The 25,474-nt window shown below is 41.2% G+C and overlaps 1 protein-coding gene across 1 annotated transcript in view; it reads left to right on the top strand.

Annotated features, from left to right (window-relative positions):
• Positions 1-9,666: 9,666 nt before the first annotated feature.
• The window catches only part of kcnh4b (potassium voltage-gated channel, subfamily H (eag-related), member 4b), a 169,616-nt gene continuing 153,808 nt past the window's right edge, over positions 9,667-25,474 (top strand). The window contains exon 1 of the mRNA XM_060848909.1: positions 9,667-9,742. Within this exon, the coding sequence (XP_060704892.1) occupies positions 9,667-9,742 (76 nt within the window). The remainder of the gene's footprint in view (positions 9,743-25,474) is intronic.

Here is a 25,474-nt window from a genome sequence, read left to right on the forward strand (position 1 = left end):
CTTAGCAGGACTTATACACTTAATGGTAAGGTCCTAGGGAGTGTTTCATAGCTTCTTGAAAGTGGAGTCACAGGTAGATAGGATAGTGAAGAAGGCGTTTGGTATTCTTTCCTTTATTGGTCAGAGTACTGAGTACAGGAGTTGGAAGGTCATGGTGTGGCTGTACACGACATTGGTTAGGCCACTGTTGGTATATTGCATACAATTCTGGTCTCCTTCCTATCAGAAAGATGTTGTGAAACTTGAAAGGGTTCAGAAAAGATTTAAAAGGATGTTGCTAGGGTTGGAGGATCTGAGCTACAGGGAGAGGCTGAACAGCTGGGGCTGTTTTCCCAGGACCGTAGGAGGCTGAGGGGTGACCATACAGAGGTTTACAAAATTATGAGGGGCATTGATAGGATAAATAGACAAAGTATTTTCCCTGGGGTCAGGAAGTCCAGAACTAGAGGGCATAGGTTTAGGGTGAGAGGGGAAAGATATAAAAGAGACCCAAGAGGCAACTTTTTCTCGCAGAGGGTGGTACTTGTATGGAATGAACTGCCAGAGGATGTGGTACAGCTAGTACAATTGCAACATTTAAGAGGCATTTGTATGGGTATATGAATAGGAAGAGTTTGGAGGGATATGGGCCGGGTGCTGGCAGGTGGGACTAGTTTAGGTTAAGATGTCTGGTCAGCATTTACCTTGTATCTTTGGTCTGTTTGTTTGTTCTCTTAGCACTCACTGACCCGATGATTTGTGCCCTGCCCCTCAGCCAGTGATATCAGGATCACAGCAATGCTATGTTGTCATGCTGCTGAGACTAAACAATAAATTAGGAAACACGTCATGGTTGTCAGCACTGCTTATTCAAGTCAAGGGAGATGTTTCCATGCTGTACATCTCTATGACTCTATGAAAGTTGTATAAAGGTTCGCAGGTTCAAAGTAATAAAATGTTAACGATAGGAAATTCTTCACATAAATACTAATTGATGCATAGTATAGACTTCCAGATAAATCAATGGAAAATTCTAAAATTATTTAAGGAAAATATGAATATCATATAGAGGAATCAGGAAATTTGGTGATTAAATAAACTTGTGATTTTGAGTATTTTCAAATTAAGACGGAGTACATCAGATTGATTCTCCTAACAGATCAATTGTGTGCTCATTTTATGGCCAAATGCATGTTCTTGTATCAAGTAGTATCTTGGCTGGGATTGTCTAGTCCAAAGATTCTGTTATGTTGTTGTGACAGATGACCAAGCAAAGCCTAGTGATCGCTCGTACTTCAATAAGTGTCCTTTACTCATTTACCTCTCATGCCATTATAGTCCAAGACTAAAATGTGAAAGTAGATCCACGGTTCAGAACTGCACTATTCATTGTTTGCCCTGATTAAAGATACAATTCAACAAATCGATTCTTAGTTATCACAAATCCTCCATCAGCCCTGAGATATCTACTGTTTCAACATCCCATTCATACTTATGCTCTAGCATTCTTACTATTGGTTGCAATATCTTCCCTCACTCACCCAAATCTCAGGCATCACTAACCCTGCATTACTCTTGTGCTGCCTATTCACTTGCTTTGCCCATGTCCCTGACTGCACCAAAGTAACCACTGTGCCACCCAGTTACATGTTCCTTAATACCTGCCTCTCTGTCACTCCAGAAGGAAGGCAATCCACAACAGGGCATAAAGAGACAAAGTGGTGTGCCTGACATTCAGTTTGTCACCACTAATGAAGAGATTGTCCTGACTCTAAGTGCCTACAGCAGCTAACTGATCATATTGATGCTATTGGAGGCTGACTTGACAAGACCCTGACTGAAGGCCATCTCCCTTGACTTGAATAAGGGGTGCTGACAACCATGACGTGTTTCCTAATTTAATGTTTAGTCTCAGCAGCATGACAACATAGCAGTGCTGTAATCCTGATATCGCTGGCTGAGGGGCAGGGCACAAATCATCAGGTCAGTGAGTGCAAAGAGAACAAACAAACAGACCAGAGATACAAGGTAAAAACAATGACTGCAGATGCTGGAAACCAACTTCTGGATTAGTGGTGCTGGAAGAGAACAGCAGTTCAGGCAGCATCCAAAGAGCAGCGAAATCGATGCTTCAGGCAAAAGTCAATTTCGCTGCTCCTTGGATGCTGCCTGAACTGCTATGCTCTTCCAGCACCACTAATCCAGAGACCAGAGATACAGCCTGGTGTGGTCCATGAGCTGGGTGAGTGCCCCTGAACACAAAGTGTCCTTGCTGCAACATTACAGTGATAGTTGCTAGTGCCCCCTGAGTTGCAACCCTTAAGTGCAGGAGCATCTGCAAATAATTTGGAGAGGTGCCACGTGTGTTCGTCGAGGTTGGAGCATGTCAGATGCCAGGTGCCTGCTGTAAGTTTCAGGTAAAGAGTCCTTAGTATCTAGTTGCTCCAGGCAAATGATGTGATAAAAAAGTTGCATATTAATGAGGTGAGATCTGTAGTTAGTAAGGTAATTAACAAGCAATAATCCCCATTTAATAGCCAACTCACTGCTGCCCAGTAAGAACCTCCCTTGATGCCCAGAACTTAGTTAAAATATAGAGCAAGTTGTTCTCTCTGTCAAGATAGGCTTTGCTGGACTTCTGACATGGTTTTGCCACTATCTCACCATTGCCCATGTTGCTCAGGCCCCTAGAAGATTCTGCCCATTGAGTCTATTCTTGATTAAAAGCTACCAAGTATTTGAGGGTCAGCCAAGAGCAATTAGTTCTCTCTATTAGGGAAGTACAACCTTGCCTTACATACTTACCAATACTTCCCTCCTTGCTACAAAAAAGCTATTGTCCCAGACATTTAACTTTGGGACAAAACTCAGTTGCAGCAACAATTGCATTTATGTAGCATTTGTTATGATAGTGGTTGAATGTAGGCTATTTTTGCATTCCATCATATAATTTTGATCTGGGTCAGCCATGTGCTGAATTGGTTTAACAGGTGGAAAAAAAACTAACTTAAGATGGCCACATCAAACAGCTGACCACAAGTTAACTTAGTTTCATGAAATTAATGTGGAATAAATTCAACAGTGAGAACCGAAATTAACAGACACTGCAACTAATTCACCCAATTGGCATAAGAAATACTTGTCTCTTATTTTGATTTGCAACTATATGAACAGCTCCACATTTTGGAGATGAAAGACACCACCTGTGATTATCAAGTTTGCAAATAGGGTAGACGGGGAGAATGTTTCCGATCATAAAAAAACAAAAGAACGATTTAAAATGCCATGCAAATGAAGCAACAGTGATGTAGAAAAAATATTCACACAGCAAGTAGTTAGAGTATGGAAGGCCCTGCCTGGAAATGTGGAAATTGAAGAAAAATTCAATTGAAGCTTTGAAAAGATGATTATTGAAATGGTGTGCAGGGGTGTGAAATCAAAGGCAGGAGTTTGCCATCAGGAAATAGAACCACTGCAGGCATAATGGGCTGAGTCTGGATCAGTGGTGCTGAAAGAGCACAGCAGTTCAGGCAGCATCCAACGAGCAGCGAAATCGACGTTTCGGGCAAAAGCCCTTCATCAGGAATGAAGGGCTTTTGCCCGAAACATTGAGTTCGCTGCTCGTTGAATGCTGCCTGAACTGCTGTGCTCTTCCAGCACCACTGATCCAGAATGATGGACTGAGTGGCCCCCTTCTCCATGGTAGCAATCCTATGATTCTGTGAAATATACATTTCATTTAAAAAAAAACTACTTTTGGGAGGAAAGGAGTTGGATTTGCGACTGCAGAACCTGAGTAAGCTCTCTTTATTAGTCTGTCAAGACAGAAAACTGTTTGGTAACCAAACTGATTAAAAAGAAACATTGAAAACTCTAAAGACAACTAAAATATTTGTAACTGCCAGACATCAATTAAACAACTGTTGTTTCAGTCTCAACCCGGCATTGTGGTCTTCTTCAGGGAAGGCTTCCGGCCCAGTATTCCAGTTGCCTGGTGTACTGGTCTCATCCTGGAATGGTGGTCTCATCCTAGCTGTGTTTTCATAGTATTCCATCATTCCTTGATTGACTTTTCCCAAACCCAGGAGTCAGTAGCTGAACTGTGATGAACTTTGTCTTAATTTTACATTTTTCTTCTTATTATATAAAACAAAAGTCATTGACATAGGTGTTGTGCTGGGACTGCTTCTCGAACTTTTCACTGTATTTTTCATGTAGAAAAGCACAGGCAAATAAATTTCTATTCTGTTCTATTCTATTCTATTCTATTATGCCTTGAGGACCACTTAAAGTATTTAGACTGTACACTTCTTTGGTATTACGTTTGTAATGGACACCAATCCTTTTTCACTTGGTATCATTGTGGTGTGTATTCGTAATGCCACATCTTCATTATTTTTCTTGAAGTTAGGAGATAATAAAATTCTTCTTTTTTTCATTTACGAAACTTTGTAATTGACTCCTTATTAAAACAGTGTTTTAATAAGGACCCAATCCTATGGCAGGGTAATAGCATTTTTGTTAGAGAGGGGGGGTTTCTCAACCTAAAAAGAACGTAATATGTTTTGTTGCAGTTAACCAAAGAGGTTGAAAAGAGGAGGCCACTTTATCCCTCCTCATACATTTCAGACTTCTAAGGATGCCTGACTTTTAGGGGAAAAGTTTTTTTTTAAAACTAATTTTCAAAAAACATTGTCGAAAAAATATTTTTTGTTGAAAATGTGTTGCTGGTTAAAGCACAGCAGGTCAGGCAGCATCCAAGGAATAGGAAATTCGACGTTTCGGGCATAAGCCCTTCATCAGGAATATTTTTGCACATTAGGAAACAATCATAAGGAATTTTCAAAAAAAGAGAGGGCTGATATGACATACAATCATACATGAAGAAAAATGGGGAATGAGCATTAATAAGAGAAAACTAAAGGCTGCAAGGTGAAATGGATTGTTGGAGAAGTGGAAGTGTTATTGCAGGATTGAAATATTGAAATAAACAAAACTTATTTATTTCACTCTGACACAGGTACCCACTGAAGCTTGTGAAAAACATTATCACAATATGTGACTTGGTGCAGAATGTTGTTGAGCAGAGAAACCTAAGGGTATTAGAGGCATAGTTCCCCGAAAGTGGAATTGCAGGTAGACAGTGTGGTGAAGAAGGTATTTGGCACACTAGCTTTCATTAATCAGAGCACTGAGTACAGGAGTTGAGCCACCATGTTATAGCTATACAAGACATTAATAAGGCCCACATTAGGAGTTTAATCTGATTGTCCTGCTATGGGAAGGATGTTATTAAACTGGAAAAGGGGCAAAAAATATTTGCAAGGCTATTACTGAAACTGGAGGGTTTGCATTATAAGGAGAACCTGGGACTTTATTCCCTGGAATGTAGAAGGCTGATAGGTGACCTTATAGAGGTTTCTAAAATCATGATGGGTAGAGATAAGGTGACTAGCCAAAGTCTTTACTCCAGAGTAGGGGAACCCAAAACTAGTTGGCATAGGTCTAAGGTGAGATGGGACCTGAGGGGCAATTTTTTCACATAAAGTTTGTTGCGTATATAGAACAAGCTGCCAGAGGATGTGGTAGAGGCAGGTACAATTATAACATTTAAAAGGCATTTGAGCGGTATATGGATAGTAAAGGTTTAGAGGGATAAGAACAAATACATGCAAATGGAATAGTTCTGTTTAGGAAACCTTATCGATATGGATGATTTGGGCTAAATAGCATGTTTCTGTGCTGTAGGACTCTGTGATTCTATGTACCTAGGTGCAATATTTTAGGATGATCTGAAGTCAGAGAAGCTGAAGAAAAGAGGATTTAAAAAGAAACCTATATGGTACAGCTTAACATTTTAGTGAAGGGGATGAGAATGTACAAACATAAAGGAGGCTGATAAAAGTGCCACAGACTTGAGGCAACATCCCAGCAGAAGGTTCAAATGATTCAGGGCAAAATTGGAATTGACTAGAGTGTCAAAGGGATGTTGATAGAAGCGTAGGTAAATATGTGCAGTTTGTAAATGTTTTGGTTTTGATGCCTGAATCTCTTATCAAATAAGGAGCTGTATCCGTTTTCAATAATCCTTCACCAGCTCCCACAGAACCAGTCGAGCAGTTATGTTCTTTAGAACTTGACTAATAGTGGTGCTAATGATGACATTGAAGCCTGTTGACCAGAACACACTCTACACCCTTGCCACCCTCAGTACTTTCTCCAAATGATGTTCAATATGGAATGATGAATTCATCAGCTGTTTGCAGGAGAGAGGTGTGGTATATGGTAACCAGCAGGAGTGTCAATGTTGAGGATTCCCAGGGCTGTGTATCACAGTACCACCACTTATTCAGGGATGGTGATGGAGCTGTCTGGTACATAGTCTGTAAGGTATAATTCCTTGAGTATGACTATATTACATCACAGCTATTGCAATTTTGACACTAGGTGTCAGCAGGGAAGATGTTGAAGACTCAACAGAACTGAGTTTGCTGCCTTCATTTCCAGTGTCTAGGTCTGTGCAAGGTAAGCTGTCTGGTTTCATTTCTCTTCTAGAGGTCTTTTAGATTTAATATAACTGAGTGTCTTGCTTGAGAGAGCAATTAAGAGTCAATCACTTTGCTCTCGTTCTGGAGTCATATGTAGGTCCAGTAAGAACAGCATATTTCCAAATGAACCAGTTATTTGTAAAACAAAAACCTGCAATGGATTTATGGTCATCATTAGACTTCCATTCCTAGATTTGTATTTTGAATTCAAATTGCACCAGTCTACCTTAGTGGAATTCTGACTCAGCTCTCCAGATCTATGTCTCTGGATTACTAATCCGATATCACTATGCCATCTCCTCCCCCTAAGTTAATAACCTCGAAGTGTGAGGCCAATTCTCTTTGTTTCTCTTGAAATTGACCTTTGGTTGGCAAGCCTGATGCCTTCATGCCTTGCAGCAGGAAGACCACGTTCATATATTCCAGTCATCTCCTTGATGACAGTGACTGGCAAGTTGATGAAAAACTGGCACAGATGGATCAGTTGCAGTAGCAATTCAATGGATGCTTCAAATGTGAGTCCACAGTTAATGCTTAGACACTGTTGCTACATCATGGTTGGCCAAAATAAAATCTCCACAATGTGACCATCTCTTGTTTTAACAATAACAGCAAATTCTGTAAACTTTTCTGAATTTGTAACCTCCTCTCGACAGAAGTGCTCAATCCCTGTGTGATTATATGGCTCCCATATTCATGAGGGAGCTGGATGTGGACCTTGCGGCTAAAGAGATCAAATAGTAGGGGGAGAAAATGGAACTGGAATCCTAAGATTGCATCATGATTGGTCATGCAATCTCAGTATCCCATTTCTCCCCCTACTCTTTGATGCCTTTAGACATAGTGGTACAGTCTCGAAGGGCTGAATGGCCTACTTCTGCACCTATTTTCTATGTTTCTTCTCCACCCAAATTACTCAACAGCAGTGGGATAAAGAGCACTATACAAGGCCCATGTCAAGGAAGGCTCTTGTGGTGCAGTTAACGTTTCCCTGCTTCTGGACTAGAAGAAATAGATTGGGATCCTACATGTTCCATTCACATGTCATTGCATGTCTGATTAGATTGACTGAAATTATCTGGGGTCTGCACTGACAACATTAATTGCTCTGCTATTTCAAGAGGGCATTATCAACCTTTGTCTAGTTGCATAGGGTAGTTCCTTTACTTACAAACAGCAATTACCTTTCTTTACATGGAGATGACAGTGAAAGGTTGGTCGTACATGGGTGAACCATAATATGTTTGGAAATATTTATTGCAGTCCATTTATTTTAAACAGATTGAGAGCTGTGTTGAAGGAGTTCAAGAAACAACATGATCTAAACTAGTTAACTAGTAGCATGACCAGAACTCGGATCTTTCACAGAAAATCAGGCAGCATCTGAGAAGCAGGAAAATCGACTTTTCAGGCAAAAGCCCTTCATCAGGAATAGAGGCAGGATGCCTCCAGGGTGGAGAGATAAATGGGGGTGGGTGAGGGGGAGAAGACAGCAAAGAGTACAATAGCCCCAGTCCCACCCACCCCCCCCCACCCCCACTCCCATTTATCTCTCCACCCTGGAGGTTTCCTGCCTCTATTCCTGATGAAGGGCTTTTGCCCAAAACATCCATTTTCCTGCTCCCCAGATGCTGCCTGACCTGCTGTGTTTTTCCAGCACCTCACTGATCTAAACTCTGGTTTCCAGCATCTGCAGTCCTTACTTTTGCCTGTTTCGCAGAAAGACCTAATGTGGCCAATATATAACCATTGATATGAACAGGGGGGACGGTTATTTCCCAAAATGGTGAAAATCTGCCTTTGAATCAATGCAGAGTGGACACAATGGACCGAATGGCCTTACTTCCACTCCTATGTCTTATGGTCAAATCCAGGGTGAAGCTGGAATCTCACAATTTGCCACAATCTGTCCCCTCACCATGTCTTTGGGATCAATGCCGTCAAAGATGTTCATTTTAGTGAACTGAGGTAGAATTTTTCTTTCTAATCGTGCTAGCTAACTTCACACCATTCCCAATATAGACCAGAAAATATTTTCAAGTGAAATTTTGTAAAAACGAAACCCCCCTATGTGCCAAAGTAAAGGTAATAAAACAGGGAGTGCCTAACGCCTTGGTTACAAGTGGCTGTATTTTTTCTGGTTCAGGGAAGGTTCAGGAATGTGGACTGAATCCCTCAGTCAATTGGAAGGTGAAGTTTCTTTGTGATCAGGGAAGTTATTTCTGTTTCTCCCAGCTCTGCCTTGATTTTTCCCTCCATTCTGATTCTTTTCCCTCTAATTAACCCGGGGGAGTCCTCCCACTTTTCAGTGAACTCGACTCTTAAATTTTATTTTCCAACGCCAGAAGGAAGGGTTTCGGCGGAACGCGAACTGCTGTGGTGGGGCAAATACCCGAAGCTTATCTCCATCCCCTCATGCTCGCTTCATTATTTCCCAACGAAGAATAAAACGATGCTTCAGTCGAAATGTTGGATGTCAATCTCACTGGCCTTGTCTTTAAAAGAAGAGTAATTTCGCCTCAAAAGACTTAAGTTGGCGTCTTTCATGTAGAAAATCCCTCTGTTATTTTTTTTTGAACAAGAAATTTGATTCCCCCTGCCACACACACACACACACACACAGAGTTTGTAACTGCTGAGATGGGGGGGAGGAGGAGGAAGTCTCTTCATGGCACAGCGCACCCGGAATAGGAGCAGTGTTTGTGCAGTCGCTCACTGTGTCACATTGTCATCGGGCAAATGCAACCACCCAGTGGATTCGAAGCTGGTAGAGGGAGTGCGAGAGACTGCCGCTCGGTCCAATGGACCGACTGAAGAGTTACACTGGGAATGGGAGAGTGGAGAATGGAGAGGGGGAGAGCTCTGAGCTGCTGTGCCGGGGGGCAACCAACGACTAATCGCCGCGATGGAGATGGACGGGAAAGCGTGTGATGTGCTAGATCAGTCCCAAGGAATGCGCTGCTACCTCGGAAGCCAAGGTTGAGTTTCGCGGTGTGAGTTGAAGGGAACGGGGACGTGACCCTGGCCCCGGCTGTTCTGTGGCCCCACTCAAAGTTCTGGCCTGTCGACCGAGACAAACTTCAATCATCCACAATGGCATAGTTCCAAAGTGAGGAACTCTTCATCAACAACGGGAAAAATGCCTGTTATGAAAGGCTTGTTAGCGCCTCAGAATACCTTCTTAGACACCATAGCAACGCGGTTTGATGGAACACGTAAGTCTGAAAGAGAAAGAACACTAGCACAAAAAAAGGATTAAATTACTGGCTGCCCAATCTTTTTTGAGGCTGTTAGTCTAAGTTTATTAAAGGCTGCATGGTTCAAGTAGGTTTTGCCGATAAGCGCTAAACTTAAAAAAACTCGAATTTCCAATGTGTCAACTCTCTGTTATACCTAAAGTTATGACTTTTTTTAATGCAATAGGGTAACACCGTGAACAAACTGACCCTGTCAGGTTATGCAAACTCGATAGTGCCAGGAGAAATCTCGATTTGGAGGTGCTGGTGTTGGACTGGGGTGTACAAAGTTAAAAATCACACAACACCAGGTTATAGTCCAACAGGTTTAATTGGAAGCACACTAGCTTCCAATCAGTTGATAGTGATGAAGAAACGTCGCTCCGAAAGCTAGTGTGCTTCCAATTAACCCTGTTGGACGATAACCTGGTGTTGTGTGATTTTTAACCAGGTGAAATCTCGACAAGGTGCGCTGTGCATAAAACAACACACGGCCCCTCAGAACTGGAAAAATAAACTGGTTGTTTGTTGGTTGCTGGTGGTCTCCAGGGAGACGGTAGGTGGTAAACAAGCTCAGGGCTTCGGCGATATTCCAAATTGCATTTTCCAGATGGAATTGGGTGTAGGGACTGGGGGTAACGTTTTAGTCACAAAGCCACTGGATGAGCACAATGCCATTGCCTCCAAAATACGAACAGGACACTTATTGGGAAACCTCGGTTAAAATCGATTCCAGCTCCCCCTCTGCTCCCAGGAGCTGCCCAGCTAAATTGTGAGATCTAAGGGTTACAATTCCATTAAAGGTTGAGAGGTACTTTTCAGGTCACGCCCTCCTGCTGGTGTAAGGTAAAATTGGCACGTTTACAATCTACAACACAGTGTGAAAGGTCCAGTACTTCAGCACCACGGACAGCAACTCGGCCCCTGTATTAGTAAATGCAATAGCATGGACCCATTCAAGCGGATTGCAGAAGCTTAATTAACCGTAATGTGCTCAGACAACCCACACACAAAAAAAAACACTTTTTTTTCTCTTTCAGTAAATGTTACCTTCAGAACTTCCATTAATTTTAAGATATTAAATGAGCCCTCGAACATATTTCATACGCAAGCATTTCTGATGCACAATATGCAGCTGAAATTGCAAAGTAACAATTACACCTTTTCAAGCAAATCTCAACAAATCATACTCCTATAAAATTACACTCTTACAAAATCAGATCGTCAACTGGACCCAGTAAAGTTTGCCCATACTTCTGTTTGTTTCTATTACAATTTGAGATTTAGTTTGATATGAGGTGATTTTTTTTTAACTCTCAGATATTGCTGAGTCTTAGGAACTCTCTTCCTGAATAGATGGTGGATGCAGAGTCCTTGAACATTTTTAAAGCAGGGGTAGGTAGATTTTTGGAGAAAGTGAGGACTGCAGATGCTGGAGATCAGAGCTGAAAATGTGTTGCTGGAAAAGCGCAGCAGGTCAGGCAGCATCCAACGACGTTTCGGGCATGAGCCCTTCTTCAGGAATGAGGAGAGTGTGCCAAGCAGGCTAAGATAAAAGATAGGGAGGAGGGACTGGGGGTGGGCATTGGAAATGCAATAGGTGGAAGGAGGTTAAGGTGAGGGTGATAGGCCGGAGTGAGGGTGGGGGTGGAGAGGTCAGGAAGAAGATTGCAGTTTAGGAAGATGGTGCTGAGTTTGAGGGTTGGGACTGAGACAAGATGGGGGGGAGGGGAAATGAGGAAACTGGAGAAGTCTGAGTTCATCCCTTGTGGTTGGAGGGTTCCTAAGCGGTTCCTAGGTAGATTCTTGTCAACCAAGGGAGTGTAAGGTTCTCAGGGGCAGGGAGGAATGCAGATTTGAGATTACAATCGGATCAGTCATGATCTTATTGAATGGTGGAGTAAGTTGGAGGGTCTGGTTGGCCTACTCCTGTTCCTTCTTCCTATTTCATTTTCTTTTCGGATGTGGAGATGCTAGTGTTGGACTGGGGAGGACAAAGTCAGAAACACACGACCATCCAGTCACCTGATGAAGGAGCAGCACTCCAAAAATTTGTGATTTCTAACAAACCTGTTGGACTATCAGCGTGTGTCGCGTGACTTCTGACATTTTCTTTTCTAACACCTTTGGTGGTTGAGATTAAAGGAGGCTGTTGGAGGACAGAGCTATTGAGGTTCTACATTGATGAATCATTCCAAAGGCACTTAACATATATTAAGCTCTAACTCATGTTCTTAGCTAAAGGATGAAGAATATTTTCAGCATCTCATATGGATGACTCTGAGTATATTTTTATTTCTGAAAATGTGTTGCTGGAAAAGCACAGCAGGTCAGGCAGCATCCAAGGAGCTGGAGAATCGACGTTTTGGGCATGAGCCCTTCTTCAGGAATCATTCCTGAAGAAGGGCTCATGCCCGAAACGTCGATTCTCCTGCTCCTTGGATGCTGCTTGACCTGCTGCGCCTTTCCAGCAACACTTTTTCAGCTCTGATCTCCAGCATCTACAGTCCTCACTTTCTCCAATATTTTTATATCACTTGGAAACTAGCACATTTTCTGTGCTTCCCTCCAGATCCCTGCTGATAGAAGAATGTATAACACAAAAGTGATGACAGAGGAGGTTGTTTGCTCATTGTGCCTCACCTTCTGAAACTATCTAATTGAATTTGATTTTGCTGCATTTTTTTCAGTGGCCCTAATAATAGGTAACACGTCTACCTGTTATTTGTTGATTTCTTTCTAATTTTAGTTGCTGTTCTACTTTCTCAAAAGGAACTGACCAGCATTTTTTCCTCCCATACCTCATCCAAGTTGTCAGTGCTGCAGCGACTTTCAGAAGTATGACTTTCACATTGCATTGATGGGATGCCTTTTAAAGCTTTAGCTCTAAAACAACAGGATTGACACAACATAATTGTCCTTAAAAGTGCAATGCATTACAATCAGTTATAAGTCATGATTTAAGCATCGAAGGCTATGCTGATACTTTAATGCTGTACAGAAGGAGCACTGTTGAAGGTGCTGATTTTTGGATAAGACATTACACAGAGGCTCCATTTGCTAGATGTGGTCGACATATTAAAAATCCTATGATTTTGAAGAAGAACATGGAATTTATCCCCAGTGTCTCAGTTACTATTTAACTTTTGAAGAACATAACAAAGACAAAACATGATACAAAGTTCAATGTTTGTGAGAAGATTTATAGTGTACAAAATCCCATGCAAGGACCGCACAAAACACTACATAGGACAAACAGGAAGACAGCTAACGATCTGCATCCATGAACACCAACTAGTCACGAAATGACACGACCAGCTATCCTTAGTAGCCACACACGCAGATGACAAGCAACATGAATTCGACTGGGCCAACACTACTATTATAGGACAAGCCAAACAGAGAACAACCAGGGAATTACTGGAGGCATGGCACTCATCCACAGATTCAATCTATAAGCATGTTGACCTGGACCCAATATACCGACCACTGCAGCGGACAGCTGGAACTGACAACCGGAAGCGGCAGATTCAAACCACTACAAATGGCGGAGGAAAGATCACAGAAGCGCTCCACAGGAGGCTCCCAAGCACTGAGGACGTCACCTAGACAGGGGACGAACATCTGCAACACAAATTCCCAGCTCGGCGAACGGAACCACAACAATGATACATAGTCATTGTTGTTTGTGGGGATTTGCTGTGACCAAACTCTGAGTGGCAAATTTCCTATACTTCAATAGTGCCAAAACGTTTTTAAAAAAGGCTGTAAAGCACTTTATGATGTCCAGTAGTCACGAAAGCACTGTACAGATGTAAATCCTTCATTTCTGCCTTTATAATTATTGGTGCCGTGCTATTGTTAATAATGAAATCCTGAAAATGCAGAATGCCTTGACTTTACTGGCACTTAAAAAAATTTAACTCCAACACCCATTGCCAAGAAGGTAATTATACATTTCAGGGCCAGGTGTAATATTGTAAAGCAGAGGGATAGAAACATAAAGATACAGGAATTGTTCTAGCAATCCAGAAACCCAGACGAATTGTCCCGAGACAAGGGCTCAAATCCCACTTTAACAGCTGTGGGAATTCAAATCAATTAGTGTGCCTGGAATAATCTCACCAAAACTGATCATGATACCACTGAATTGTTGTAAAAGTCCATAAGGCGCATGAATGTTCCCAGACGAAGAAATCTGCCATCCTTATCCTGGATCACTACATGTAAACTCCCGACCCACTGTATTGAGGTTGATTCTTAACTGTTCCCTGAAAGCCTCAGTTGTATCAAACTGCTATGTAAAAAGTACTGGGAGTTCACTGCACATACTGCTTTAGTCTATGAAAGTAGCTCACTGTCAGCTTTTCAAGGATAATTCAGGGTTGATAAAAACTCTGGCCTTTTCAGTAAGTTCCAAAAATGAATGAAGCAAAATTCATGAAGAGTTCATATATCACCTCAGAGTTATGATTACATGCTTCGAAGTTCAGTACTAACAATGCAGAATGGAAAAAGAAGGTTTACTCCTTTAACGTTAAAAATCACACAACACCAGGTTATAGTCCAACAGGTTTAATTGGAAGCACACTATACTATAACCTGGTGTTGCGTGATTTTTAACTTTGTACACCCCAGTCCCACACCGGCAACTCCAAATCATTACTCCTTTAACATTATCATTGGATATTATCCAACTATAGATTTTTAAAGGGGAAAATACAGGGCTACAATCATGGCACAAGAGGAAAGTGGGGTGGAAATGATGTTATGGTGGTGCCAGGGCTGACAGATTATGTAAAGGTGAAGAATGCTACCAATGTACATCATTAGCTGTCCCTTTGTTTGAGGATAACATCGTCTTAAGGTTGAGGTTGAAAGTTTCTATCATGGCTTGTCATGTGACTGAAAAGGCTGATTCTTGACCCACAGTCCATGGGGCAGAATGCCTCACAAAGTAGTGAGATCTAAAGTGCATAATGTGCCACTTGAACACTTGGTATCAAGCTCAGCTCAGTCATTAATGTCAACGCTGCTAACTTTAAGGAGAATTTCAAGTGTCTTTGTCACATTTTCTTTGTAACCCTTGGAACATCGACCATTTGAGAGTTGAGAAAACAAAACCGGCCAGGGGAGATGTTTTCACCCAATAGAATGGAATCAACTTCATTGTAGTTGACGTTGTACAAGATTTGTTCAAAAGCTGGATTCAAGACTAATGTGATTTAACTGTCCTGCCATTGACTCTGGAGAATGTGGCAGAGGAAGAAATGTTTAGCATTCTTATGTGTCATATTGTGTCACTGCAGTGTCAAAGTCTGGTGACAACTGGAGGATTTCAGTTCACTTGGAAAAGTTTTTGGTGTTAAGCACTTGCTGTCACATTTTGTAGAAGGATTAACAGGCACGGCTCATCTGTTGTCAGAACTCCTCATTAATGGTGACCTGAGAGAGGTCTAAGATACGGGAAGTGCTCAATATATTCCAGAGTCTGTCCTTCAATACATGTGGGAAGTTGAATATTTAAATGACCAACTCTGAAAATTGATTTTTAAACTCTGTTTTGGCCCATTCAAGGATGGGTCAAGGTTCATGTCTGCAGGATTAATGAGATTGAGAGTGGCTTGCAAATCTGGTACAGAAAAGGCAATCTGATTTACCATAAACTGTAGGTCTTGCATGTCTATGTGATTAGATTAGTTTTGGCATGAGAACCACTGAAGTTACAGCATTTTCTTGTTAGCATTTAATATTTACACTAGAGAACAGTTGAACATTAATGGGCTGAAAAAGCATTGTATATTCTTACATATACAAGCATGCCGAATCACAACAAAATAATGTGAGCAGCTGATTAATTATGTAAACCTTGAGACATGATTGTTTAGTCAATGTTTTCTTTGACTTATTTATATTTTATATGCAGATTTGGAAATTTTTACTTCTATTTGAATCTAATGGTTGTCTCCAGCAATTGAGTTGCACGATTTGACCTGACATAACAATCAAACATATCATTCACACTGTAATGTAGTTTTATAGTGTGTTGTTAAGGTAATATTGAGTTGTATTTCACTAATTGCTGAAGAATAATTTTTAGACGTGCATTTACGTTATGTGTCTTTTTGACTCATAATTTTGTCTTCATCAAAATAAATTTGGAAAATAATTAGAATTTTACTAAATTGTCTTTTCAACTGAAGTCATTAAAAGGTTTACTATTTGGAGAATAAATTATGATGGACCTAAGAGAACAACTTGACAACATGTAAAATCATTTCATAAAATCCCTACAGTTTGCAAACAGGCCCTTCAAGTCCACACCAACCCTCTGAACAGTAACCCATTCACCCCTGACTAATGCACCTATCTTACACATCCCTGAACACTGTGGGCAATTTAACATTGCCAATTTACCCAACCTGCACATAATTAGATTGGGGGAGGAAACCACCTAGAGGAAATCTGCACAGACATGGGGAAAATGTGCAAACTCCATAGATTCAGTTGCCTGAGGCTGGAATTGAACCCAGGGTCCCTGGTGCTGTGAGGCAGCCGTGCTGACCACTGAGCCATTGTGCTGCTCATTTCGTTGAGGTATAATGGGAGATTCTGTTAACATATAGCCTGAAAAGTAACTCTAATTAAAATGACTCCACGTATGGAGTCAGATATTATGAGGGGGCATAGCTTTAAATTAAGGGGTGGTAGGTATAGGACTGATATTAGGGGTAGATTCTTTACTCAGCGAGTCGTGACTTCGTGGAATGCCCTGCCAGTAGCAGTGGTGGACTCTCCCTCTTTATGGGCATTTAAATGGGCATTGGATAGGCATATGAAGGATAGTGGGCTAATGTATGTTACGTGGGCTTGGATCGGTGCAACATCGAGGGCCGAAGAACCTGTACTGCGCTGTATTTTTCTATGTTCTATGTTCTATGTCAACATTCCTTTAAATCTTAAGCACAATAAGGGAACTGGTTTTTGATTTTACATAATAATGATTCTAAAGAAGCCTCCAATTAATCTTGAAATTAGATTTATGCAGCACCAATCAAAGTTCCATAACTCCAATTTAAATGGTTCTTGAGCCAAACATACAATGATGCTTCAAATGCATAACCCATATAATCTGGATCTCATTATTTACTTTTCACTGGATCGAGAACAGGCCCTTGTATTTTGCAGGTCACAAGGGTGTCTGTGGTGTGAGACCTACATATCACAGATATGTGTGCACATTCACTTCCAAATTTGTGGGGAAGAGAACTGGATGAGGAAAGCATAATAAACAGCTCAGAAATGGAGCTAGAACATTGGGGTGGCATGATGGCTCAGTGGTTAACATTGCTAACTCGCAGTGCTAGGCACCTGGGTTCGGTCTTGCCCTTGGGCGATTTTATGGAGTTTGCTCATTCTTCCCGTGTCTGTATGGGTTTCCTCCACGTGCTCCAGTTTCCTTATACAGTCCAAGAATGTGCACGTTAGGTGGATTGACCATGAGAAATTGCGAAGTGTCCAAGGAGGTGAAGGTCAGGTGGATTAGCTACGAGCAATGCAGGGACAGTTTGGAGACCTTGATGACTGCAGATGCTGGAGATCAGAGTCGAGAGTATTGTGCTGGAAAAGCACAGCAGGTCAGGCAGCATCCGAGGAGCAGGAGAATTGACATATGCTTCCTGATGAAGGGCTAATGCCCGAAATGTCAATTCTCCTGTTCCAGGGATAGAGTTGGGTCTGGTACAATGCTCTTTGAAGATATTACCCAAAACATCATGCATTTTTGAAATAGAATAAGGCTCAATTTTTAATATGCAATTTTTTCTTCTAGCTATGGATTTATTTTAGATGAAATGATATCTATTCATAATGCAAGCACTTCTTCCCTTCGACATTTAAAGTGTTAATATAAATATTTGATGTTGTACTGTTGGCAGTGCTACAATGCAATGGAAAATGTTGGTTGTTCAGTATACCAAAGTGCAGTAGAAGCATTGGATGAAAGTTCCAGATGTATGTAGTGATTATGGAAATTTGGCAAGGTCTCAAGAAAACCTAGAACACATCTTGCAAAGAAATGTGATCACAGGTAGTTAGTCAGTTGAACTTCTTGAAATGAAGGACAGAGTGCTCATATGGATCAATGACTGAATTGGTAAGGCAAATTGTGAGAAGTAAAATTCATTAATGTCTTGTCAGTTTGGAGGCATAAATTTATAATCAGCAACAAAAGACCAAAGAGAGAGAGTAAGAGAAAACATTGTGTAGGGAATTGTTAGGACATACCTGCCCTACTAGAAGCAATGATGGAAGCTGAATCCATATCTCATTAAAGGCAAGTGAATAAGTGTTTGAAAAAATCTCTTATAAAGCAGTTTGGGCACAGCTCAGTGAAAAAGGATGAAATGAGTTGCTGGTTTTGAGAACCTGTCTAGCTGGAAAGGTTCAAAAATTATTTGAAAAGGAATTGGGTCAACTTGACCAATTTCAGAAGCTGATATACCTCTGTTTAACAAGTAGGACACATTGTTAAAACTTCCAGGCACTGGATAGGAAATTCCCACAGAATGATAATCTGTTGGAAGACCCTTTGGAATTCTGTAAGAGCATTTTGTTGACATTGAAGGAAGCCTAATCCAGTTTGAAAGTGCAGCAGTGTAAAAAACAAATACTGTACCAGTCATGGGTTGGAATGGTCCGTTATGGTGTGCTCATGTGTTTACTTGGCAACCCTATAGATACCTTGGGTAACACATTGACCTATATTTTTCTGCAGACTTCCAAACCCAATAATTTTACAGGACTAAACAATATCAAACTTCAAGCTATTTAATTCTCAGTTTGTGATAGATCCTGCATGCTCCCCTGCTCATCAATTTTATGCAGACTTTTCATCTAATTATGTCGGTTTACAAAACTTTTTGGTTTAAAATCCTTGTGGTGTCTTGCTGCATCATGCCTATGCTTTCTTTACCTAGGCCTATCATTTAGCCTCATCTGCTCCATTGTGGGTGTTCTGTGTTTTTCTCCTTCTGTCTCCCTACTGACCATCTCATTGCTTCATCGGTAGCACAGACCTTAAGCTGCCTTAAAGCATGTGACTCTTCTTTCTCTTACCTTTGAAAGCACAACTCTACAACCATACCATTTATCATTCTTTCTAAAATCTCTTAAACATCCTTCTTCTGCTTCCAACAATTTTAATGAATTATTTCTTTAATGAAGAAAGACCTTCCGAGGAACGTTATCCACTTGACCCCATTGGCACATGCAGTATTTTTTTTTAGATTAGATTAGATTGCTTACAGTGTGGAAACAGGCCCTTCAGCCCAACAAGTCCACATCGACCCGCCAAAGCGCACCCACCCAGACCCATTCCCCTACATTTACCTAACACTACAGGCAATTTAGCATGGCCAATTCACCTAACCTGCACATTTTTGGTCTGTGAGAGGAAACCGGAGCACCTGGAGGAAACCCACGTAGACACGAAGAGAATGTGCAAACTCCACACAGTCAGTTGCCTGAGGCAGGAATTGAACCCGGGTCTCTGGTGCTGTGAGACAGCAGTGCTAACCACTGTGCCGCCCACCAAAACCATGACCAAAGAAACATGCATTAAAGAATATCTACAAGTCAGAGAATGATATAGAGAGGCAGCATGATTTAGGGAGGGAATCCAGAGTTTTAAGGCCTAGATTGTTGAGTGCATAAAGAATGGTAGAAGCCATTAGATTTGGAAACAAAAATGTCTGACTATCCTTTTAAGAAACAATGTGCAAAGTGTGTTGAAAGCTGAGGACCATAGAACATTAAAAATGCAAATCTCCCATAAAACATGAGTTGGCATGACATGCATTGGTAATTGATCAGTTACACTCTATTGGAACCTGATGGAATAGCCTTTTCAATGATAGGGTTCTCATTCAAGTGAAGATCAATCTGCAAACCATTGTCATAATAATTTATTTTTGATGCTGGAGGGAGCTTACCAATGCTCTAGTCTGGTAAGCTGCATGATTTTATGTTACTATAGTCTAGGAATCCCCTGAGTACACTTAAGAGTTTTCAAAACTTGGTTATGTCAGCCAAACCTTCTGGACTTGGTAAATCAAGTGTGTTGCTATAAGCAGAGCATGTGGTATACTCCAATAGATAAAGAAACTGATTTCTAGGTTTCCATATGTATGAGACATTCTGTTAATGAAAATAGAATTTTCTTTGCATTTAATCTTCCGTGCATATCCCCATTGTCCTGTCAATCACCTTGTGCAGTCACCATTTAAGTGTTGTTGTGTGACGCTGAATACTTTTACAGAGGCCATGTTACAATTAGTTGTACATTTCGCAGAAGGTCATAAGCCTGCAAGGACCTTTCAGTAATTTGACAAAAAGAAATCAGGTATGGGAGTGGGGGGTTGGGAGGGGGGAAGGGGGGGGGGGGGTCAAGGGCGGCGGAGTGGTGGGGCGGAGTGTGGAGGAGGTAACAACATCCCATGTGACTGGTCTCTTTATTGTTGTCCCAGTGGGGAACATTTGCCTCAAACCAGGAATGCCATTTGACTAATTTTCCATAACAAACACACTGCTTGGAGAAACTGGAGAATGCTTCATGAATATGCAGAAAAATAGAAAAACCTGCAAGAAAATAAATATGTCATTTTCTATCAGTTCTTTACTAAATTAGACACAGCTAGCTATTATTCAAATCAGATTCTGACTGCACCTCCGATTATGTTGTGTTCATCTATATCTATCAAAAGATTGCCTTTTAACTATAACCCTAACAAATGCCTTACTTTCTTTGCCTGATGCTCCCTTTGCACAGGAAATATAATTTATTGTTGTTTTTAATAACATAATTGGATTCATTACACTAAAAAGTAGTTTGAACAACAAATGTTTTAGTCTGACATAAAAATCTTTCTTCACAATATTAATTAACATAACAGCAAAAAAAGAAGTTTCCATGTATTTATGCACAAATTATTATAAGATGCAATGTTTAACGTGTGGTTTTTGTAAACTGCAGCTTTTGTAGAATGCATTTAGTACTTTTGAACCTTGTCATAAAACAGTCTGTATTTGACATTGAGGCAATGAATTATATGCAGTTGGTCAAATAAGACTTCTAATTGGACATTCCTGGTTCTTGGTGACTTATTATTTAATAATCACAGTGAAGAATGACAGAGAAAGTGGAACCTGCAGATTTCTTAAATCAATCCGAATGCAATGAATTGGATGAGCTCCATGATGCTCTGTCATTCTTGATGTGATTTTATAAATCCGAACTGATTTTAATAGTATTAAAATTAGCTAAATTTCAAACTCTATAATGGAATTGTCAGGGATATAGAAATCACTTGCAGTTTATATAATGCACTCAACACAACATCGCTTGCGTTATTTTTAGCTTTTTTTCTTTTTTTGTTGCAAGCGAAGTGTATAAAAGAAATGGGAAAACATGACTCACGGATGTTGAGAAGAGTAAAACAGATTACATAAATCAGCAGGCAATGATTAGGTAACACCAATTTTGGGTTTTAAAAACCAGGAAGCAGTGAAGGCCAGGCAAGGTAAAGCATTCTCTGATTTGTGAGGTGAGTCTGAATGGTGAGCGTTGAATTCACAAAAACCATAAGGCAAGAAGATACCCAATAGATGAGATGCTACAATTTGAAGACATAATCCTGTGTCTGATGCTGTAAATGAGAAAGCAGCCCTACCTTTAACACATAGTCGGGAGTTGGCATGGTTGTAATGTTGCTGGATTAATAATCCATAAGGGCCCACACTAATAATCTACAGATATGAGCTTGAATCCCATCATGACAGCTGGTGGAATTTAAATTCAATTATTCCAAACTGGAATAGGAAGCTAGCCCTTAGTAATGGTAATCCTGAAGCTGATTATTGTTTTAAACAAAATAGTTGACAGTGCCCTTTAGGAAAGGAAGTCTGCCTTCTTTACCTGGATTGGTCTACATAAACTTACAATCTAAGTTTGTTTTATAAATGGCCAAACAAGGAATTCACTTGTCAAGGGAAATTATGGATGGGCAACAAATGCTGACTTTCACCCCTATCCAAACAAAAAATAAAGAGAAGAGCATAGTGATGCCAAAGTAAATTAAAAATGGAGTTGAATTTGTTGAAGATGTGGCCTCTTAATTATCGATCATATCGAACTGGAGTTCAGATAAAGTAATTAAGGAGAAACTGTTTCCATTGGTAAGAGTTGATAATTGAATGGCACAGATTTAAGATTTGTAAAAGAACATAAGGTAGCACAATAGGAAGCATTTCTTACTCAATAAGCAGTTCAGATTCGGAATGCATTAACCAATAGGCTACCAGAAATAGGTGCAATTCAAAACCGGATTCTTAAATGCTTGAAGGAGAAAAATAATAAGGGACATATAGTAAGATGGGGGTGTGGAGCTAACTGGATTACACTTTTTTTATTATTATTAAATCATAAGAACTGGAAATCCAGAGATAGTTTTTTTGCACTGCAATTGGAAAATATTTAAACTAGATGTATAGTGAGAAGAGAAAAAGAACTAAATGCAGCATAAGCACTGGCTGTAACAGAACATTATGATTAAAGAATCAAATGTCCATGAGAGAAGGAATAAAAATCAACACATGGGGCAGAAACCTCAGCCGGCACTGACAGAGGGGTCTGTGGAGGGACTCGTTGTGTGAGACGCAGCAACTCAGTTTCCCAATGCAGGTTAAAGTTTTGTTATTAAATTCTCAGACCCTTTTCAGATGGGTCAGCTTTCTCAACCATGAAGATTAGGAATCTGTTTTAGGTTTTCAGTAACTCACTGAGGCTCCTCTAACAGCAGCTTTCAGACTCGCAACCTCTACAGTCTAGAAGGACAAAAGCCAAAGATGTAAGGGGAAATCACCACCTGTAAACCAATTACCTCATTGTTGTTAGTTAAAACCCTAGAGTTCCCTTCCTACACAGGTATCCCTACACCACATGGACTGCAGCAGCTCAAAAAGGCAGCTCACCACCACCTTCTCCAGCATGATTAGGGATGGGTAATAAATGCTGGCCTCGCCAGCGACGCCCACGTCCCACAAACAAACAATGAGAATGTATGAGCATGTATGACTATTCATTAAGCCCTCCCCGCCTGTGGGGAATTATGCTTGTGGGTGTAATCTTGTTAGGAAAATAGGGGAAAATACCTGTATTCTCAATTGACTATGGATGAGGAATGTACCTGTGGAACAGACTTCTTCCAAATGCTCCAATGAGTACAAACTCCTTTAGAACTAAGCTGTTTCTTTGCACAAACATGTCCAATGTAAAGGGTGAAGCCTGACTAAAGTTAACCAGCTGATGACAAGTCTCTGTCACATCCTTCTTATTGTTCATAAACACCGACAGTTTAAGGAGTAAAGCCTGACCAGGTTAACAAGCCCAGGGTGAGGAAGCCACGTTGGCTGACACCAGCAAAACCTGACCACCGCAGCAAGAGTCAAAAGATTCAGATAAAGGTGTGTTAGACAAAAAGGAAGAGGAGTGGATTGGACTTAAAGGGAATGATTGCCAGGGTACTGGAAGATCCTGGGGAATGGAAAGGGGAAACTGGGAGCAGAGGGAGAGTCAGTGTTTGCGGGAAAGGAAGACCTGGATATTTAGAGTGGGATAAACAATGGGGCAATTAGGTTTGCTGAAGAGGGGAAGAAAGAGCAGGTGGATTAAATAAGGGACAGTGAAAGATTAAAGGATGAGGCTGGGGAGCTGTACAGGAGTGGGATTGGGGAAGAGCAAGAATATCAAAGACGATATAATGGAAGGTTCAATATTCATGGGGGAGATTGAGGAAGAACAGAGGAGACATCAGGGGAAAGGAGTAGAGCATCTACATGACAGAGGAAATCTGTAGTGTAAGTGAAGTTTAGAGAGGCAATGAATGAAATGAAATTTGACAATTACCACCACTCCCCTAAAAGGGAACACAAAAGAAGGCTTCACAGTGATTGGCCAATATAAGTGGGAGGGATCCAAGGTTTATTTGCAAGGGTTCCTGCACAACACAAGCACAGCCAACTGAGGGAATGGAAACAGAAACTGAAAATTACTATTGCACCAATACTCAGCTAAGGGTTTTGCAGAGGGGTGGGAAGCACCCACTGCAGAAAAAAGACATAAATTATCTATCCCTGACAGTAACATCCCAGCCATATCCTGTAATTGTGCAGAAGATGTTACAACTACCTGCAGAAAGGCCAGAGCTAGAACATCATCACATGACTCAGGATAACATCCCTATATCTGCCACCCGGAGTGGCTGAGCTGTGGTTGGGAAATTTAAGAGGCAGTAACAAGCCTGTGGAAATGAAGATCACAGCGGAATTGAACTTCCTCACCATTGGATCCTTTCAAATGTCATCTGAGGACATGTGTGGAAACGATAGCCCACAAGTGGATTCATGAATTCACTAGTGCCTTTTATGAGAGTGTAATACAGTTTTTCTAGCTCACCATGGACCCAAATGACTGAGCCATTGGATTTACAGCCATGACTAAGCTCTCACAGATACAATTACTCATATGAAAAACATAAATAGTCAAAAGTCTTAACAGATTGAAAGAGACCACAGACTGTTGCACGAAGTGCCATACTGTGGTCAAGTGTCTGGTTATACAGATGGTTGTTAGCTATGCACCCATAATGACATTAATTATTGCTTCATCTGTCTCCGCCTACCATTTTGACCTCATGTCACCTCAGCAGCTGTAGCTGAATTTGAGAAAACCTGATGCCAGCTTTGCCAGATTGCCCAGATGACTTTGGTGGGTTTCCTCTCTTGCTTCAGAGCCTACAAGGCTCTGAGCTGTAAGAGATGTAGGCGCAACCTCCTCCGCCTGATCTGAGCAAGGCATTGGAGTACTTGGCAGAGGGGAGGTCACCCTCTGGGGTGCCTGAGCTGGCAATATCTTGATGACTGTCAGTCACTCCATGTCACTGTCAGCGTGCAATAACATCTCCCTCACCTCTTAAGGATATGTGGGAGTAGGAAGAGGGATGTCAGACCATCTTTCACCTAGTTGGTGAATGAATGCTCCCCTGTTTAGAGCAATGAATTAAAGGTCCCCACACAGATTTGGCAGATACCAATTGTTCAGCTAGGTCTGGCTCTCCATGGCAGCTCCCACCCTTTCCATGTGGTGACATTCTGGCACCAGAACACCAGACAGAACCTTCACATGGTCGGTGCATGATCTGTGAATCCAACCCCCCTCCACTCTTCCCCCCCACCTCCCCCCCACCAGATGTTCCCTTGGCCCATACACCACTGTCAGCTCTTTCATGCCCCAGTCCACAAGCTCATTATCTGTCCTGGGCACAGCAGGGACCTGTTCTCCAGAAGTCCTAAGTGTCAGAAATCTCTGCCATTTCTTCCTCTTCTAGTTATAGGTCCATGCCAGTATGGTGCTTACCAGATTATGACCCTGAGCTTGCTTACCTACAGAGGGTCATTCTTATAAACTGCAGAGGCCCAGTTTCCTCAATCTTAGAGGACATCCCACCATCCCAGGAATCTCCACTTCACTCTTCCTGGGGCAAATATATCCTTGAGTAAAAAGTGAAGTCTGCCGATGCTGGAGATCAGAACTGAAAATGTGTTGCTGGTTAAAGCGCAGCAGGTCAGGCAGCATCGAAGGAACAGGAAATTCGA

The sequence above is a fragment of the Hemiscyllium ocellatum genome, chromosome 32 (assembly GCF_020745735.1).
Source record: "Hemiscyllium ocellatum isolate sHemOce1 chromosome 32, sHemOce1.pat.X.cur, whole genome shotgun sequence".
In the NCBI taxonomy this organism is placed as follows: domain Eukaryota; kingdom Metazoa; phylum Chordata; class Chondrichthyes; order Orectolobiformes; family Hemiscylliidae; genus Hemiscyllium; species Hemiscyllium ocellatum.